Source organism: Larus michahellis, chromosome 3 (genome assembly GCF_964199755.1).
Source record: "Larus michahellis chromosome 3, bLarMic1.1, whole genome shotgun sequence".
NCBI lineage: Eukaryota > Metazoa > Chordata > Aves > Charadriiformes > Laridae > Larus > Larus michahellis.
The window spans coordinates 45,854,756-45,875,643 of record NC_133898.1 but is presented as its reverse complement, the minus strand read 5'-3'; the positions used below and the strand labels follow the sequence as shown (position 1 = coordinate 45,875,643).

General features: G+C 39.4%; 1 protein-coding gene across 2 annotated transcripts in view; it reads right to left on the bottom strand.

Annotated features, from left to right (window-relative positions):
- Window positions 1-5,900: 5,900 nt before the first annotated feature.
- Window positions 5,901-20,888, bottom strand: part of AKT3 (AKT serine/threonine kinase 3) — a 154,091-nt gene continuing 139,103 nt past the window's right edge. For both annotated transcript variants that reach the window (XM_074579978.1, XM_074579977.1), the window contains exons 12-14: window positions 20,435-20,522; window positions 8,982-9,084; window positions 5,901-6,381 (exon numbers count right to left, since the gene is read on the bottom strand). In XM_074579978.1, the coding sequence (XP_074436079.1) occupies window positions 6,296-6,381; window positions 8,982-9,084; window positions 20,435-20,522 (277 nt within the window). In that variant the 3' untranslated portion in view covers window positions 5,901-6,295. The remainder of the gene's footprint in view (window positions 6,382-8,981; window positions 9,085-20,434; window positions 20,523-20,888) is intronic.

Here is a 20,888-nt window from a genome sequence, read left to right as displayed (position 1 = left end):
TTACCAGAATCTACCTGGGAGTTGATTTTTACAAGACGTTTGTCACTTTTTATACAAAAGTGAGAGTCCCAACAACTACTTATCCATCCAAAAAGCATAATAATAATTGAGAAATATTCTATATGATGTGGAAGAACTTCCATGGGCAAGTTTGACGGTCTCCCTTCAAAACATTTACTGGCTAAAGGCTTTAAGAGAAAGGAACCCTTAATTAGTATAGATTAGCCTCGAAGCGAGGTGCCCAGCTCTTGGCACTGAAGGGGTGACTTTTCCACCAGCAAATATTTAGCAGTCTCTGGGATGGGCACCAGCTGAACTTGGCTTCAAATTATTGAACTCCAAACATTTGGAGGCTACATTTGGAGAGCTTTTCTTCTGGTTAACGGCACGCTTCTGTTTTTAAAAGTTACCTCCCAAATAATACCAGACTGTTTCAGAAAGAATTTATCTGAATCTTTTGCTAACTGGTGTAGGATAAACTAAGTACATACCTAAGATAAGCTTCTACATCTATTATATTCAGTGTAGTTGTAGAATTGCACTAGTAAAGGGGGGAGGGGGGAAGCACAAAGAACGGTTCCCCATTCCTGAAGCTACCTCCGCCAGCACGAAGACATAAAACGTAACAAAAATAGGAATAACAACACATGCAATAAGTTACCATTTGCTGTGGGACACAATCTTTCCTTCCCTTGTATTTTAGGAATTATTAGTGGTAGGGCCCTAACATCAAAGTGGGTTCTCCTCCCCATTTCTATTTCCTGCCATATTAAACTGCCAACCACATCTGATCTCCTCCCTCAGCCGCTTTGCCGATACGCCAATAAACACGCTTCAAATGGCTTCAGGTCTTTAGGGACGAGAACGCCCGAGGAAGAAAAGCCCTCTCGAGTTGAACTCCAGGTTTTCCACAGAAATCAGGCTGACGATTTTTTTTTAAATGTTACTACTTTATAGATGGTTACACAGGTAAGTATACATTTATCAATGTAGGAATATGCAAACTTTTTTTTAAATTTTTTTTTTTTATTACTCCACGCATAAATCTTGTGTTTAAATAGGAGAAAGTGCCCACAGGCTACGCACACAAAGGAACTCGGGGCACCTGGTCCCAACACTTCGGTTTCACTGAGATCCTGGAGCTGCCGTGCCCCGGCCCCAAGCACAGCTGGACCCTCAACCTTTCTGGACCTGCCTCACCGACCTGCTGGTGGCTTCTGGTGGCTGTGAGCAGAGCACCCCTGCCAGCCACCCGCGGGCACGTACCTGATTTCAACCAAGCATCCTGGGCTGCGAGTGTATGCAGCTGGAAGGAGGTTTTCATACTCATCCCAGGCGCAGGCTCAATTCATTATGTTGCTGCGAGTCTAGAAGGAAGCACTTTCCCTGCAGCAGCTACTCTACTTTGTAGCAATTAATTAGCTAGGCACAGACAGCACCAGGTCTACCTGTCTGATGTTTCCCCTGCTTCTGCTTAGGCCCAAAATGCTTAGTTTTACAAAGTTCACAAGTGTCAGACCAAGGGATCAAATCCAGGAAATCCCACATCCACAGCCAGAGCGTGAAACCGCAACGGGCTGCAGCCTGGCCAGACCCTCCTGCCATGGCCACAGCTGAGCCCTCCTCACTCATCCCCTAATACCACTCCTTGGCTCATGCTCTGTCCTACTACAAGGTGGGAGAGAAAAAAAAGAAGGAAACAAAAACAAAGGAAAAAAACCTGAGACCTGGGTGAAGCACCTCTATTCCAGGGCAGGGTTCACGTCCGAGAATGGAGCCAAAACCCAGCTGAGCGACTGCTTTAGGGACCTCCACCCTCCCGACTGCCTGGGTCAAGCGGCCCTGGACCAGCCTGTGGGCTTCAAAGAGTCCCACTCCGCCGTGCCCTGCAAATCCCACCTTCCCAGTTTTTCCTCTCCTTCCCCTAACACGTTCCCTAGCTACGGGATGTGAGGCTAAGAATTTCATCAGATGACGAATCACTTAAATGGTGGGTGTTCTGACAGGACCGTAACCCTGTGTAATCGTTACTGCGAAAGCGTAACCCAAATTTACTTTGACAAGTGACACACACCTCGTAGAGTTAACATGAACCACCTGCATGGAAAGAGCCTCGGTCCAAAGCACAGATACATCTTGCTTAGGCATAAGAACTTTTTTTTTTTTAACAATACTGTAACTTAATAATTTACAAGCTGAAACTGATCACCCAGTATTTGAAATACGTCACAGCGAGTTACAGTTATCACTAGGACTTCACAGCAAATAAAACTTGTAGCTAAACATGCACAGATCATTATATATACAGTGATAAAAAAATAACGATGTACATTTTCTTGTAAGAAGAAATTAAGTAAATTCTTTGTGCATTTCAGGATTGAAACATCTAACCTATATAAAATTACTTTAAAATATGAAGTAAATATTTAACCCAAAACTTGAGAAATCTTTCGTAATCTGCAATATAGCCTTCTCATTTCTCTTTTGCTTTCTCTGACACAGAACTTAGGAATTTTATCCTCTAAGATATTTAACAGTAATGTGCAGATATAAAAAAATACGTCCTTTGTGGCAAGCTTTAACATATATATATATATATTTACAAACCTCCAGAACAAATTAGCATTAAAAAACACAGAAGTAGCAGATTGACATAGTGCTTTATTTAAGCTGTCTGTACGAAGGAAAATAATGTGCATCCCTATCATATACGTGTAAAAATACTAAGGATGTACAGTGTACAAAAACAGTTTCTCGTAGTTATTTCACATCCTTGTGGGTCATATACTTAAGGAAATAAACAGTTTAAGTATGACCAACAGTAATACGGTTTCTTGGGTTCATAGTCGTGTCTGCTTAATATCCTTAACCATATGACTAGATCTTGCATGGATCTAATGAAAGAACTAGCAAGGTCAAGAAATGTCACAAACTCTAAAGCTACAGGGAGGTAATTCAATTACCAATTTAGAGGTTTTTATTTAAATAAATACTTTACATTTCATGCTTGCCTGTAATGCACTACCAGGAGCAAGATAAGGAAATTCTACTGTAGACAGTACAAACAGTAGCAGCAAAGTGTGTACATTGAGGTGTAATATATAGACCCTGCAGTTAGTAAGGAAAGACCTTACTTTTGTACTCTAGGAGAAGCACATGGCCCCTGCAAGAACAGTCAGCTTTAAGAAGCTGCAAGTAAAGATGGGAAAAAAACCATAAAACAATACTGGAATAAATGTTCTTGAAGCGACAGGAATGTACTGGAAGATGGATTAGTGTGGAAAGCGAAGCTGTGTGCAAAACTGCCAAAATCCAAACAGAAATGACCTATTTCCTCCGAGATGGCTGCAGTACAAGAGGGCATACTGTATGTCATGGAGGTCAGTACAAGCTGGAGTCAAAGTCTGAAACGTATTGTGCTCGAAAGGCTCGCCAAGGTAACCAGCCACCACCTCCTGTCCGAATCCAACCACAACTGCGAACAGCAAAAGAAGAGCTTCAAAAGTTTCCCTCGGCACCCCGGCCCATTCGTCTTCCATCCGTGTCTAACACTGGAAAGAGAGAGAACCCCCCAACCCCGGGCAGCACGAAGTGGCCACTGGCTCCCTCCGTAGCATAAACTCGATCAATGACGTTTTGGAAGGCAGGCAACACAATGCACAGCAAAGTCTTAAAAAGGTTTTCAAATAATTCACTGACAGGTATTTACCGCGAACCGCATTCTAACTAGCTAGGCGATGGCGAGCTAACCACAGGGTTTCTTCCGCGCGCGAGGACGGGCTGGCCAGAGGCACGGCGCCGGTCGGACATTAGCTAGAGGTGCCCTGTGTCAAGAAACTTATTGCTATTACAAGCTGAAAACATAGGGGGGAAAAAAACCCACAGGCATGTAACACAGATTTTGAATCACCATAGTTTTAGTCTGTAAGTACGAGGCCTTTGCAGAGAACTAATTAATGCCCGACTATTAAATACTCGGTTATTTCAGTCACTCACTCACTGGCTGTGTCGGTGCAGACACCTCTACGCTCCCGGTGCAGAACAGACCTGCAACGCGTTTGCTGCGCTCCTCTCTCTCCGTAGAGGGATAATCCCTACACGTGTTTAGTGTTACAAGGTGACAGAAGGAGATCCTACGTAGTTAGAATATACATCACGATAATATATTTCTGACTGATTATCCATACTACAGATAAAACACGAAACATGAAAAATTGTCTAAATTAGTCTGCATCTTTAGCTGCCTTGCTTAAAATGCCCGTCTACCCCTTGATCGTCCCAGCACATGCACTGCCAGCAGTGGGCTTCATGCTCGGGCACGCAACTTGCCGCATCAAGAGGCGAAGGCATCTGCGTAGGAACATCTCGCCTTTCAGACTCACCTACTCATTCACACCACGCAACCGGTAATACTCCGCGATATCACAGTCTTCGTGGGAGCTAACAAGACCCGAATGCAGAGATACTTCGAATGATAATCCCATGGAGTCAGGGTTTTCCGACGTCGTTAGCAAGGGCACGTGCAACGCTATCGCTGCATCACGTAACGTCCCGACTCCTAGCACCAAAGGGTTTATTATTAAGATTATCATTGCTGAAGATCAAAGCTGAAGTTTATGCACACCTTCTGTTAGATACAGATCTTCGGAAATGGAAAGACGTTCTCCTATCAGTTTCTTGCGACGTTTTAAATTCAGTCAATCAGGTACCACGGTTACACGTAACATGCTGGGTTTCAGGACTCTTTTGGGACTCTTTTGGTTGAGGGCAAGCCTTGCTTGAGAACAGGCTGATCCCAGAAATTTACTCTTTTAATTATTAAAATAAAGTGCTTTTCTTGTAATCACTGTGGTCTCGTTGTTCAAATGCAATTCCTTCATATAGAACAGAAATTTTCTATCGTGTTGTCAGGGTCTTACATCACCTTCATCCTCAGTGGAGCACAAGATGTAGCTTTTTTGTCTGTTTTTAACCCTTTGGCACATGAAGTTGGAATTCCTCACCTCCATTGCCAAACAATTAAAAGACAGTATTTCATTCACAAAAATCTGATTCTAAGCAGTATGTACAATTTCAGAGCCTTGTTAAAATTTCCACATGGGAGAAAAGTGCATTATTCCCTTCAGCTTGTACAGTCCTTCCATATATTACAAAATTAACTGCTATAAGCCTGTTCTATCTAAGATGTAGCAGCATTTGCAAACATGACACATACAATCCTTATCTCTAAAAATAAATACTACTGCAGTATAACCAAAAAAAAAAAAAAAAAAACCCCAACCAAAAACAACAAACCCCCAAAGAATATTCAGAGTTAAACACCTGGAGAAAAAGCTAATTCACAAACTCAAAATAAAACGAGTAAGGCAAACACCTGTTTACCTTGGTGCACACATTTTGGTGAAAAGCAATACCATTATGCCTGTCTACATTCTTCAGCCATCAGAGGTGATGTATATCATGAAAGAAAAAGAAAAGCATGAGAAAGATGTTATCTGGTGCAAATTATAAGACCCCTTAAACCACTTCAACTGCTGCTTTTATGCCTTCATTTCTTGCATGTATAATGTTCGATTCTCCATGATTGCACGTGAACCTGGAAGTTCTAAGTGGCAGGCTGGGTGAGCCCAGCCCTTCTGCTTCTTCTGTAGTATCCAACAGTAATTAAAAAATAATATATATATATATTTATATATATCAACAGTTTAAGTCCTTCTCTCAAACGTTTCCCAAACAAATTCCAGCCAGATGTTAATGACAGAGACCTGCTTCAAGTAATGATATGCCTAACAAAAACCTTGCATATGTACATCACCACCCCTACGTTTCCTTGTTCTAACCAGCACAAACAGATGCAAGAAAGTGTTATAGACTGGTCTTTTTAGACTAATTACAATTTTGATTCATCTTCTGGAAGAAGATAAGCTGGACCAACACGGTTTTTTTGTTTAGCCTCCACTGTGAGGAAAAATAGATGACTCCTTGTGCACTAAGTGTACAATGCTGAAGCCGAGTCATCTACCTCCAAAGAAACTGTTAGTAACTTCTTGACGTTGCTATTAGACTGAGACTGTGGGCAGCAGCAACAGCGGGACAGCGCAGTAGAGAAAAATCTCATATTTCATGCAAAACCAAAACGGATTTTAGGTAGGTCTGGGAAAGAAACTTGTTCAATTTGGAACGGTCTCTGAAAGTGCCCCCGCTATCTTAAATAGCATCTAGTACTGGTGGTGATGTTCAGGAATCATTTTCAGTGATAAACCTAAGATGACAGTGAAGCAGCAGAACAAAAACGTTATTCTCGTCCACTTGCAGAGTAGGAAAACTGGGGGAAATGCGGCCGCCTCTCATTGTCCATGCAGTCCATACCATCCTCGTCATCTGTATTAAGGAAGAAGTTCAAAATGTCATTATATTGGCAACAAAATTTTATTATTCACCTGAAATGCGGTACATCTTTCGGGGTTCAAAGCTGAAGGTAAAGGCTCAAGTTAAAGTAAGACTTTATTAATGTGAGCTTATGCTCATACAGTAGAATGATTCCCACTGAAAGGACTTCAATAAGTCACCATTTATTTCAGGGTAGGTTGGTTGGTTGGTTGGTTTGTTTTATTATGACTATCACCTGAGAACTTCAATCATTACTACCCCTTCTAGGCTAATCGAAACATGCCAGCACGTCTCGCTTCTGGCAGCCGAGAAGGCGACTGAAGCAGCCAGTTTACACTGGTTCTTAAGCTGAGTTCAGGAAGTCATAGTCTTCCTGTAGATATCTTTAAATATTCCTCCATTTCAAAGGGAGTTAAAGGGAAGAACAGCTACAAAATGAACAATTCTTGCAGGTTCTATGTGTTTCAATTCTTACATGTTATTTTTTAGTAAACTACTTATTTTTACAGTATTTACTGGGATCAGAGGAAACACGGACGAAGCCAAACTCATAAATATTTTTATTTACATAATTCCTGCAGTGCCAATGGAAACCAAGCACCAGATGTTGCCTAACTCTGAGAATTTGGATCTACACTCTCACATGGATTTTTAAACAGTGCTTATCCTTCAAGACTCCTATTGAAACTGTTATTCTAATGATGTATTTATTTGCAACCTTTCAGAATCACGTACCTTTTGTATCTTCATATATTCCATGAATAAAAACTAGCGTTAATGCAGCTTTGAGCAACTGCTATGATTAGGCTGCTTGACTTCAACAGTGAGTCTCAGTTCTGTAACTTCAAATACAATCTGCCCTTTACACTGTCAATTTAAATTAGGTTAGTGTACAGAGCTTGTTTGTTTTGTTATCAGTTTGATTACTCTAACTACAAGATATAGTTTCAATATTCACTGAGCGTGATTTGTAAAACTTTGATACCTAAATAACTGGCCTAAATGCTATGAAAATTATTTCTGTAACTACGAAAGATCTTTAGTTCAGCTGGAACTTTCCGATACAGAGTTACCAACCTTCCATCCCTAAAACACGTTTTGAGCTCCTTTTGCATAATTACATCAGAAGGAGGTGATACCGTATTGTAGATAATATAATTACTTATAGATTTTAAAGAAACATAATTAAAAATCATCATTACTCATTAAGCATGAGAATTTATTATTCTTACGATGGGGCTGGGGTTGCAGCCCCTACTAAGTTTCATTCTGCAGCAGCCAGACCATGACCAGAGGCCAAGACAGGTACTTGAGGCAGGTAGGTTGTTTCCCTGCTTTGCTCTGAATTCAATAAATTTAAAGCTAAAGTCTTGGTAGCATCCACATATTTTGTACTGTTCCAGCCTTCGATGGATAAATAGCCATTCTCGTTGCATATGTGGAGTCTCAAGAGAACGGACTTTCTGATATTGAACTAACAGACTCCAAGTTAATCCACATTTTAGCAAAATTTGTTCAAATTACAAATATGAACAAATTCTTATCAAGATAGATGGGAGAAGAAAGGTTATTTTTTCACAGCAGGAAGACTTAAAATCCCTTAAATGACTGTGTTCAAACATTACAAATGCAAAATACAGAAAATACTCCAGATCTGTAAACCAACATAAAACTGTAGCTAAATCTGGGAATGGCAAAATACCAAAAAATGAGATAGCTCTATGGAAGGGTAATCAACCTTAACTATAGCCTTTACTGTCTACCTTTGTGATCTTCCTTCCCCATCCTCCAATTAAAAAAGCAAACAAAAAACCCACAACAAACCAAACCTCACCTAGAAAGGAAATTCATGCAAGAACTCAGCAACAAGATTTCAACTGCTCTGAGTGGGTAAGTAGCTCTGTTAAGCCCTAGCTTGGCCGATCAGATCACGATTCTTGTGTGTAGCAGAAGATGACAAAAATACAAACTGCAGTGAAACTACGTTCACTCCAACAAAGGAACTCCGTGCCAGGCCCAGCGCAGCAGTTATATCCCTATTAATAATTTCTTTAAGAGCTCCGCTGAAGCACAGGACTCGGTAGGAAATTTCATTTTCAAGTAATTTATATCTACACAAGAGACATCAACTTGTCTCTGGCAGCTCTTTTTTTTAATTTCTTTTGGTCTTCAAAGTATTTTAACATATGCCTAACTTCCTAAACTGAGACAACCCACTGAAGTCACTAGCAGTGTCCACATGCTTAAAGCAGGGTCCATGTTTCAAATACTTTGCCAAACTGGGACCTTAACTCCCAACCAGCAAACATTTGAAGCTGCTGTTTTCATTTATTTAAAAAAAACCCAAACAAACAAAAAACAAACCAAAAAACCCCCATGCAACCCAGAGTGATCTAATATTCTAAGCTTTGTAATTACTCCTTTTTCAAAAGAGCACTATAATTGAGAGTTACTCTTACACACTTCCCTATGAAGACTTTTACCAGTAGCAGTGAGAATAGCTTTTCCATTCAAACTGAAAAAACCTTACACAGTGCTTTGTTACGAACTAATTATTTTTGAGGTAAGCTTATGCATGATTTCTGACTTACATTTTTCAGGCGGCGTTATTGTAATAGTCTGAGCTGTAAATTCTTCATCGAAATACCTGGTGTCTGTCTCAGATGTCACTTGAGGTTTAAAAGGAGGTACAAGCTGAAAGAGATTAAGGAACAAAATGAAATTACTATACCTGAAACCAGCAAAACTACTACCAGGAAAACAAGTTCTTTTTCCCTACGCCCCAGATCAAACCTCCCAGTGGGTCTGTGCAGAGGCACCCAAATCTCTAACTTCTAGCAAGAGACAGAAGCCATTAGAGTCAATCCCAAAAATACTAGTTCAGAATCCAGCTAAAAGCCCAACACAGTTAAACTCCAAGTACTGCTCTCACGTGACTTGCAGATAAACTGAGCTGCATATTTACCCAGAAACCCTTCAGGCCATTCCAATTACCCACAGAGATGTCAGGCAAGGGCACCTCTAGGTACTTCACCTCAGCTGGGTGGTATAAAGAGCTACGGCAGAAAGGACTGCAAAGAGAACACAGTAAGCACAACGCGTTTTTTTTCCAGGGTGAAGGCCTACATCTAAACTTACCTTTAGAAGAAATTATGGGAAAATAAATTTTGTATTTGAAAAAAGGCCAGTTCATGCTTAAGTGAGTTGCTGGATCTCATCCTGCCTACTGCTTTCACAGTACAGTGCGGTATTTCCCAGCATCTCTAGTATTTGCTCACAGCTCACAGGCAGGACTTCTTGCCCCTCTTTTGAACCAGCCTTGCTATCCACCTTCTCCTCCGGAACAACAGCCTACAGGCCACAGATTTTAACTGGAAGGCATATTCAGTATGGAATATCACACTGCATGGTGCCAGTCAAAAACAATACAGCAGTTTAGCATGGCATGATATTGCCAAGGAGGGGGAAAGGAGGTGCAGAAGACAATGTTTTGTTTTGTAACTTGGTGCCCTTTGGTGTTATCTGCTCATAGGCAACTTAAAATGCACACCCTGAACATGGTGTAGCAATTTCCCTTTCTAGGAAAAGTTAAATTATGGTTGACTGATATTATCAGACCTTGTGTGTGGTTTTCTCTATTTTCATGTTATCTCTCTCCTCAACCAGAACACCAACAACAAATAATTAAGTCGCTAATTTACCCCAGAGCAAAGGAAGCAAAACTGCTGTTAAACCCCTTCCCCTCACCGAGGTTCAATGCACTAGACGTGATTCACAATACATAATGTACATTTCAGAAACTCTTCTTTTTGATGATAACTTTTTACAACAAGAGTCTTCACTATTTTACTATGCTCGATGCACAAGACTTTTTTGGGGTTTTTTACAGCTTTTACTGCATGAACCACGGATGTTAGAAGCAGCTCTGGATCTCAGTGCTAACCAAAGGAGACTACACAATTCACAAACTGAGCCATCCAAAAGCCAAAGCAAGCTAGCCTGCCCTAGGAGGACTAGATTGTGCAAGTATGTAGTGCTGCACAACCAGCCAAAGAAAGAGCTCTTTCAACAAGATGTTCTTCACACTAGATCTCTATCTAGATAATTATTAATTCCTAATACTTTACAGTTTGGGATTGTTTTGATCAGAGATGAGGCCTAAATGATTAAAATATGGTAAAGTGCATAAATGGGGCATCTAAAACACAGCAAAACGAAAGCAAAAAACCCTAAATGAAAGCACATGTAGATGCATATACTCACACAAAACCTCTCTCCATTTTTTATCGCCATTACAAATGCACGTACAAACTCCTATTGTTTCCAAACCCAGGTTGAAAACTGCCGCCCAGTTCTATTCATGTTTTCCTTCTCCCATAGGACATATTACACTGACAGGTGGTAACATGAAAGCCATGGTAGCTGGAGAAAGATACCTTCACTGTACCCTGCAATATGAAAACCACACCAGAATGCTGGGCGGTTCTTTGGCCATGGGACCAGATTCTGCCTCCACCCCTCCCTGGATACACCTACAAGTCCTTCAGAATTACCCTTCATTCAACAATTTGACTCTTTTTTTTCCAGCAACAGTTCATTTGTCCTTTTGAGTTTATACTAAGAGATCTATTTTATCTGATCCAAATCATCAGTAACAGTCCAAGCAATTATTAAGTAAAAATAAATCCATCACTTGCATATACTTATAACAGTACAAAAGATCTGATTAATACTTTAGAAAACTAAATTCACTTTTCACTTACATTTTCCTGAATGTAAAACATACAACAGCAGAGGCGGTTTCAAGTAAAGGTTTTGGGCATAGTAAGACTAATGTTTAAGGAACTAACATATATAAACTCAACATCAGAAGAATCTTCCAGGTATAAATCCAGTTACATCCGGTGTTTAAAAACAAAGTATTCTGCTTTATCGTACAAATTCCTGCACTTTCATGAAAATTATTTTTGTATGCATCCTGGCCATCCCAATGAATTCTGCACTATGAAAACAGATTTCCAAATCTGTTGTGTGTGTATGTCCCCCAGCAGAGCAGCCACACGATTCCTAAGTACAGAGTTACTGCAGTGGAACATCCCAGACTGCCATTTTTCTGATGCCTCAGAGAAGAACATGCAAAAAGTCAAAAAAAAAAAAAAAAAAAAGCGGGGGGGGGGGGGGGGGAATTACATGAAGCCAAGTAACGTACTCTACTCAAGGCCAAGTAACCACCAGACCACCGCTGCACATCCTTTTAAGAGACTTTCTACAGTTCTCAGCAACTGAAGTAAACATTAGGTAAATTCGGTATGAAAAATATCCACTAGGTAACAGGTTATTATAACAATTTTACTACTTCCCTGATTGGAATTATTTTTGCAGATCAGAAACAGAAAATGCCATTTCACAAGAATTAAAACTTTTCATATGAAAATACAGGCTTAGGAAAAACTTTCTTGTTTCTCAAGTCAAGGACAAGAAACAATGTCTTTCCAATGGCGCAATGCACATCTCCACTCTTGCTACGAAGTAAACCAGAGACCTTTCATGCTACAACCATTATGTGAAGGGAAGGAGAAAACACTCCCTATGCAGTCTTTAACAACTGTGATTTAGGTCAAAGTAGTTAATGAAACATTAAAGGAAGGGCAGGGGAAGATTATAATATATAGCAATGTATGGACGTGCAACCAGAGAGGGAAAAGATAATGCAATAGCTGACACATTTCTTCCTCAAAAAGTTACTGGCTAATTACTGGTTTACTCAAGGCTTCTTTTCCTTCTTTTTTTCTTTTTTTTTTTTTTTTTTTGTCCACCAAAACAAACAGGCCTCACTACAACTTTAGATCACCCCCTTGTTCTCTCCATCTATCTGAAAGAGTAATGGTTATGAAAATACTTTGAAAACCTTATTTCAGAAAAAGCAGCACAGTACTAAATGACTCCTAAGGAACAAATAATCACAATAACAATTTCAGTCAGGTATGAAAAGCACCATTAAAACAAAATTCATCAACCACAGGTGATGGGAGGAAGTTGGTGCTCCAATTTGATGCTCAGTAGCTAGGATTAATAGAAAACTGTTTATCAATAGCATCCAGTAAGACAGCTAATGAACCTTCCCGTTATGGCAGAAGTTTAGCTGACTGGGGAGGTGAAACAAGTAAACACACCAAACTCCAGGCTGTAACCAGAAGGGAGGAATCCGATTGAAATTTATGTCACTGGTGTTTTGAGATTCATCCTTCTCACAGCAGTACCTTTCATATCCTGGACATTAAAAGCAGTCGGAAACTTCAGTGACTGCAAAAACAAACCATGCAGCCACGTGGCTCTCTGCAACAGCTTAGGCTTGCGTTTATACAAGCTGTACCCTCACATACACCAACCATCCCTACAGCCTATGGGAAAGAGGAAATGAAGATGCACAGATACAAGTCAACAGAGAGCAGCAGGAAGGTTTCTTAATTCTTTCCACACACTTCGCCTCCTTCCCTCACAGCACCATTTCCACCAGCACAACTATGAGGATGGCCAGAACTGAGCATCACTCCTTTTGACCTGCTCTACCCGACTCACACCAAAACAACTGTGGCTACAGTTTTGTGGACATCCCACTCCAGACTCCGGACCTGGCACCACAGGCACACCTCACCCCAAATAAACTATTTCTCTGATCTTCATATCATTGTTGGGATACTTGCAAGACACAGTCTCAATTTTAATGGGAGAATCTCTAAAATAACTTACTGGTTCCTGTAGAATTCTTACAAAGAAATGAGGAACCAGCACGTGGAGCTTAGGCATCACCTCCAGAAGAAAATGAGAGAAAGGCAGTAAGAAATCCTTTCCTAACAACCTTTCAGACAAAGCAGGAGCAGAGTATGGTATAAATGATGCGCACAAGTATATGTAGAGGGACACGGTACTTCAACACCACATTCGGGAGACTGGAGACAGAACCATTCAAGACAGATTTTGCAAGGCATGTCACTAACATGCCAGGCCATGCTACAGAAATTTGGCAATCATCTTTTTGGAGGATTGCCACCTTTGTTCAATAATGGTTAGATTTTACTTAAAAGCAGAAAGTAAAATCACCACAAATTCCAGCTGTTATGAAATTGTTAGAAAGACAAATAAGGTGCAACTGCTGCAGAGATAACCACTGAGATTGACACAGAGCCTGCATAACAGCTGAGAAGCTTCACCATACATCCCAAGGGAGACTGAAGCTAAGGCTCAATGACAAAGAACAAAACACCCAACGTTAACTTCAGCTCTGACGGTCACACCATGAAGATGCCGCTCTACACCCAGCGGCATTTCATGTTTGGTGCTACATGGAAATGGTGTCCAGCTGCTATCGCCACAGCTTTTCCCCACTTCTGACTTGAGAAGTCAGAAAATCCAAGGGTTACGTGAGCACCGCAAGGCACAGCCAGTACCTGTGTCCAAAATGAGTAAGATGAGCTTTTGTTAAGAGCAGGCCTTGTCAGTCTGTGTGAGCATCGCGCTGCTCGGTCCCGGCTGCCAAGCTTCAGTATGGGATGATTTTCCTGCACTAGTGGTCTGTAGAAATCCAGGCAGAACACACTTGAACCAGACAGGAGACTGCACCCGAGCACCCAGGAATTTACTCTAAGGACCACAAATACAGATTTCACGTGTGTGTGTCTGTGTACAAAGACATAAAAGTCTAAACTCAGTGCAAGTTAAGTGACTGTAAGAGTTGATGTTCAAGACAAAAATCCAATTTCACACCCATCTGTCAAGCTGAATCTGCCCCAGCCTTTTCCAAGGCTTAGTGTTAGAAATGACAGCAGAAGCAATATCAAATTCTTAGTGTCTTTATTAGCTCTGGTGAATGGCACTTCCATTTGGCATCCATCGAGAGCAGTGTGTGAGAAACACCACTGTTTTTCCACAGTTGAAGACCTGGGAAAATTGCCACCCACCTCTTGGGGGAAGGCGAGGGGCAGGTACAGTACCTGACTGTTACAGTCACACGGAGACAGACAGGCTCTGTCCTGCACCTTGAGCTTTCTCATGCTTACTGAACAACTACACAAATACTTCAGTATGAGAGAAAATACGTAATGTTACTTGCTCAAAGACAATCTGACAGGAATTGTCTTGGTGTTGTACAGGAAGTGGCTGAAGCTACCTGAAAGGAACTGCAATGCACTCCATCTGCCAAATGAATAATATGACACTTAACAACATCAGTTTGATCTGCCTTTTTCTTTCAATTTAAAGGGAATTTTCCTTCCAATGAACTCAAAATTAACACTACTGTTAGAATCTCATCCACCAACAGACTGCAGCCGAACAGTGTTCCAAGATGAAGTGTGAAAGGAGTAAGAGGTGCAGCTATACACCACCCCCACTGAATTATTCATTTAAATAAACTAGATAGCTAGATTACAATCTCTAAACTCCCAAGCACACTCCTTCTTTATATGATTTTATATATATATATATATATTTTTTATATATATATATATGAATTTATATGAAGCAATCTTTATGTACCATATAAGTAATAAAGAGTGAGCACTGTTGTTCAATTTCAAGTTTTATCCATAAGGAATAATTATTTGTATCTTATGGTTCAACTTCAGCATGACATTCCGAGTTGTCCAATTAAAAAAAAAAAAAATCACTGCCACATCCCAACATATATGCCACTTCTTTACTAATAAATTACCATTTATGAGATTAACTCTGCTTTTCTCACAGCTTACGTATTTTGAAAGTAACAAAACAGATATTTCAATAATGCCTTGCATTGTCATCATATGCTGTATCTCAACAGCTTCCATGCAGTTTATTATTCAAGTCTGACATACACCAGAAACTGTGTCAGTTGTTACAGTTCTTTCTGGTTATGAAAGTTAATTAAGTATTGGTAATTAAGTGTTCATGATCTGATGTCCAGAAATCAAACTTCCATCTACTTTAAACTTTCCTGAAGAACCCAAACTGTAAAGTTGTTATTTTCAAGAATGAAACAAGAGACAGATTAGGCAAATCAGAATGGTGAAAAAAATAAATCATACTGTGAGAAGAGACTGGGGTCACACATCACTGAAATATACCCTTGTACTTCGTCACAAGCATGCTCAGCTGGAAGTTCTGAAAACATGTCAATTCACAAAGAGACTTGCAAATTCAAAAAAAAAGAAAAGTATTTGTAATAACAAACTAGCTACCTTAATGACATTCCAAATAAACAGTCTATTTTCACGTAAACTGAAATTTATTAACTTACAAAATAACACAATAAAACATTTTAAAAGGATACTAGCAAAGCTTGTCTCAAAATGTGATGGTTTTCTGTTGCGTATCTGTTAATATGTGTTCCTTCATTTAAACGTCTTCTAGCTCCCTCGAAAGCAAATGCTTGGTGACCCTAAAAATCATGCAGAGATACTAACAACGCCAACTCTTAGTTCAGCCTTCCAGCATTAGGTCCTCAACAATATTTTAACGAAAAATACTTAAGTCCTTTAAAACACTGTTTTTCCTGTCCTAACAACAACTTTTTGTCCTTTTTCTGATATTAGCTCAGTTACCAAAGGAAACAGGAGCTGATGAGATTACGCACTCTGTCAGTCTGTACGTCCTTCCCTAACAAATTACAAATGGCTGGGCAAACACACCAGGACAGAGAAAAGACTTGGCACATACACTTCCCACAGTGTTTCTGAATCTAGTTTACTGAATAGAAGAGAGACATCCCTGTCCATCCGCCTCAAATTGAGTTTCCACTGAGGGAAAGACAGTAATTTGAGTTGAGCTTCAAGCCAGTCAGTAAGCATTCATGCAGGCACTGGTCCATCCCCATTCCCGGCCCAGAGGCCGGCAGCCTGCTGCCCAGCCTGGGAAATAACCTGTGGACCCTGCTAGGATTCTGCATGTGGTGGTCCTAGGCCCAGGGAGGAGGAAGAGCTGGGATTTCAGTGGGGTGGATGGACACACAGCACAAATCCACAGGAAGGCAGGCTTCTGCAGGGGGTTTTGCCCCTGGACAAACTCTTTTCCAAGTGATACAATGCTGATACGATGGCCAGAGTGAAACCACAACCCCCAGGACTACAGCAACACCCCTTTGTATATTTTCCTCCCTGTAAATTCAAGTAGCTGGGGGAAGGGTGGTGATCAACCACTAGGTCTGCCCACGTAGTTTGAAGTATCACTGGAAACACAATGAAAAGATCAGACTGGTTCGCAGTTTTCTGATCTTTTTACTACTTTGCATGGCAACAACACAAAAGCAAGTAACGAGGGTCATTTCTAGAGCCTTTTTTGCACTGCAGATAATTGCACAAAAATAGTACGACTCAAATAGCAACAGCCTAAAACCAGATGTTGGTATTTTCCTATTTCCCTCCTGCCCTTTCCCTTAAAATCCGATACACCAAAGTACTTAAACGTGCATTTAAGATCATAGCTATATTGCAGATTTTGCCAGGCCTGAACCCAAGGCTTCGACCATGGGATTTTATCCTCTGCTGTCGTTGTGTCTTAAGCAAAGTAAAGGTAGCCACAGATGAAGGGTGAGGAGCAGCTTCTCACAGCCGTCGGACGTCATGCTGAAACGTCAGACGTCATGCCCGTCACAAGCGCGGGTGCCTGCAGCCAAGTCAGACACTCCAGCTTTAACCACTACTGCCACTTGCCCCTGCTCCCTTCCCAGTACTAACAAATAAATTTGCCAGCACTCCCTAATTTGCTTCAGGAACAATCGGAGGTATCATCAGAAATCAGAAGGAGATATATGTATCTCAGCCCGAATTCCCATGTGGCTTCTTTCATCCATATCACGTGCAGGAGGAAACCCAGGCTTCACTGAAAGGTCTGGCTCTCTTTTGACATGAGGCTACCTGAGTGCTTCAAGCTGCAAGCCTGAAGACATACCCAAATTCCTACCTTTAAATTAATGCCCATGTGGTTTTTGTTCAGTGAAAGACCTTAGACAGAACATCCGACAACTTAAGAATATTTTTGCATCCCAAATAAAAATATGGTAAAACAATTCTTAAATGAGTAACAGAGAAATTTCAAAAAGCTTCCTGATTCTAGCTAAAAATAAAACAAATATTTTATTTAAAAGTATAAGGGGCTTTTGAAGTCTTCAGAGTTTGCCAAACTATTCAATTTCTCATACTCAGGCACAGAGATGAAAACTCATCAGGGCTGAGATGATCACAGGAAGAACCTGGCACAGGCTGCTCTCTTTCATATGCCCTCATGGTTTTTCTGCCAAAAATAAATACATCTGATCACAAATGCTAACTATTATACATTTCTCATCTAAAGGCAATGACCTTCTCTGCTCCAGTGTGCCATACAACATTTTATTATCATTGTGTAGTATCAAATTAGTTTAACTAGTTAGCAGTATCAGAGAGCTAATAATTCCATTTGACCATTTGGATCCATTTGACCTGACAGAGCTACCGTTTGTTGCACGAAATAATCTAAATTTACAGATATATAATTCCATCTTTAATCACACCAGTAAAGTGATAACCAAGTAATCTCTAGGAAAACATAGATAACCTACTTAATCTCTAGAAAAAAATGCTAAAACTAGTGGCACAGGAGCATAGTGTGCACATGTAGAAAACTATCCCCCAGCAACTATTTGGAATACACGTGATTTTTTTTTTTGTTTCCATTACTCCGACTGTGAACTTCAGTACTTTCATTGCTAACAGAAACACACTCCTGAAATGCAGCCAGAAAATTACAGTTTCATGGTGCATAAACCTCAGGCAAGAATACTGTGAAATATTTTTACTATGCAAATAATTATATCAACTATCAATTTCATCAAATGACCCCACTGCTGAAGACTGTACTACTAATAATAACCAGCAACAGAAGCAAGCATAGAATAAATCTATTTGAAAATCAAATTTGTTTGATGCACATTCCTCACGAGGTATTTTAGAATACCAAAACCTCAAAAATATTCATATAAGCACTCTAATAAACATACTGAGTGAAAGTTCATTAACTTTATTATAACGTTTGAAGTTTTTCTTTCCGAGCACAGTCTTACACTCAGCATACTTCAGAACCAATAAGACTGAGTGTGCAGAAGAAACAACTGGATATTTTAACCACCTAGACAAATGGCTTCATAATCGGAAGAAAACTATTTTTAATTAAACACAAAAACATACTGTCAGAAGTAATTTTCATGAGTTATTTTTCCATAAAGAACACATTGTGTGCCAATACTGCACAAAGCAATTCCTATGATCCTTGAAGTTAACTGTTCAACTGTGGAAATTCAATTGATTTTTTTTGACGGCAAATTTAGTTTCTCAAAGCAACAGCAGATATAGTAAATAATGAATGACTACAAGGTCTCCAGTTGTAACACTCCAATAAGCCATATACACCTTATTGAACATACAAGCAAAATACCTGCATTTATATATTTTTATATAATTATATAAATTTATATATGTATTTATACCTGCAAAATACCTCCTTTTATTTTAATAGCTCAGAATAAGATCCTGACTGAACGACATTTGCCATGTTGATTTGTAAAGACTCAATGTGCATGCTTAAAAATTAAGTGTTTCTATATTTTCTTAACTAAATATGATGTTGAACATAGTGTAGAACTGAGAGCTCTATTTCTAATGTAAAACAATTAAGAAATCTTTCTCACCAGAGCAAGAGTAATGTAATAGCTTTTTCTTTCTCACTCACTCCTAGCACATTGCAATCCAATCAATTTTAGTGGGGTTTTTTTTAATTCCAGAAAGGTCCTCAGCTTGTATTTTTAGATTTTATCCTCAAAGTGTATCTCTACCACATCCCTACAAAACTAACCAAAGGTTGAGCTCATAAAGTAATCCGATTAATATACGTGCTCTGATTATTTATTTTAGAGTTTCTTGACACCTCGTGATACTGCCAGGGAAAAATCGCACATGTATCAAGTAACTTCAGAGTACCATATTTTATATCATCATGTACAGGCTCTTATTTCAATTCCGGTATTTGTCGGAGAAGTACCACACCAACAACCACACATTTTTAAAATTCCAGTTCAACAACAACTGAAAAAACAGTTTGTATCATTGACATTGTAGTATAAACATATTCTGCTCACTCATATGTCTTCCATTTTCCTTTTATTTGAACAAAGGGAAAAAAAAGGAGAAAAATCTATCATTTAAAGTTACGCAGCTCAACTGGCAGATTAACAATGTAAAACAGTTGGGGGAAAAAAAAGACTTTATCAAAATAGAAGGAGTTTATAGCAACAAGTAAATTCTTACACACGTACTGAGAAAAAAATCAGCTTCTGTATATAAAACAACTTAAGTCAAATTGCATTTCACTACTGAGTAAGACAAATTCATTTTCTAAAATCATCCCCAAAGTGTTGATCATTACAGGAACAGGACCGGGTTTAGAGAAAACTGTTCCAATTGAATTCCCAGTACTCACTTTCTCCACAAGCTGTTTTGGCTCAGTGTTTTAATGCTATTTTAATTTCCTTAGATATCTCTTTAAAAAGAAGTTTGAAAAAGATTTCTACTTAAAGACAAACAATCAGAAAGTAGATTTTTTTGCTATGAGTCACTTCCAATCACTTCATTTTCCTATTTCCGTAAAACACCTTTTCAGTAAAAGGCAGAAATAAAAAGAAAATTCAGGATAAACTTCCATTACGTTTTGTCACATTCTCTTGAGTCATACACCCACTTTTCTCTTGAAGGTCCAGGAAGAAAAAGGAAAGGAAAAGATTTGGACATTTACATAATAGAAGAAAAATCTTTGCTGTGTTTAGCTTGGTTTGCAAAATTTATTTTTGGTCCACTGACAAGTTATTACTGAAAAACAAAAGATTAAGTAAGTACACCTAGTTCAGAATAATTACTCATTTGTGTCAACACAAAAAGTTGCAAAGAAAAACATGACTGACTTCAAAGAGCAGCAGTCCTATGACTATCAGTTGAAACCACCTCGCAGAAGCCAGATTATTCAATGTCATATAAAGACATACCTTTTTATCATATACATCTTGCCAATTTACTCCAGCAAAGAAGCTATGACGCATGATTTCTTTTGCATCATCTGGGCCTCCACCAAGTCTACAGAGAGCGGAAAAAAAAATCATATTAAACAAGCGTTACTTTTAAAGGGAGACTAGGTTCTTGTGATGATTAAAGAAGTCACAATTTGTTTTTGACTATCTGGGAACAATTCTCTCATATTTAATATGCAATTCTCACCTGTTTAATATGAATTCAAGTGATCTCAAGAGAAAATGTGATAGTAGAAGTACCCATGCCATGGTCTATTCTATTTGATTATTCCAACTATGGTGCTCACTACTGTCCATGATGAGCCTTTTCAATAATTCATTCATTTTAAAAACATACTTAAGTTTAGTTTTCTTGAAAGACCAACTAACATTCTGGCACTATTAAAACCCGAAACCAACCCAACAATGCTGA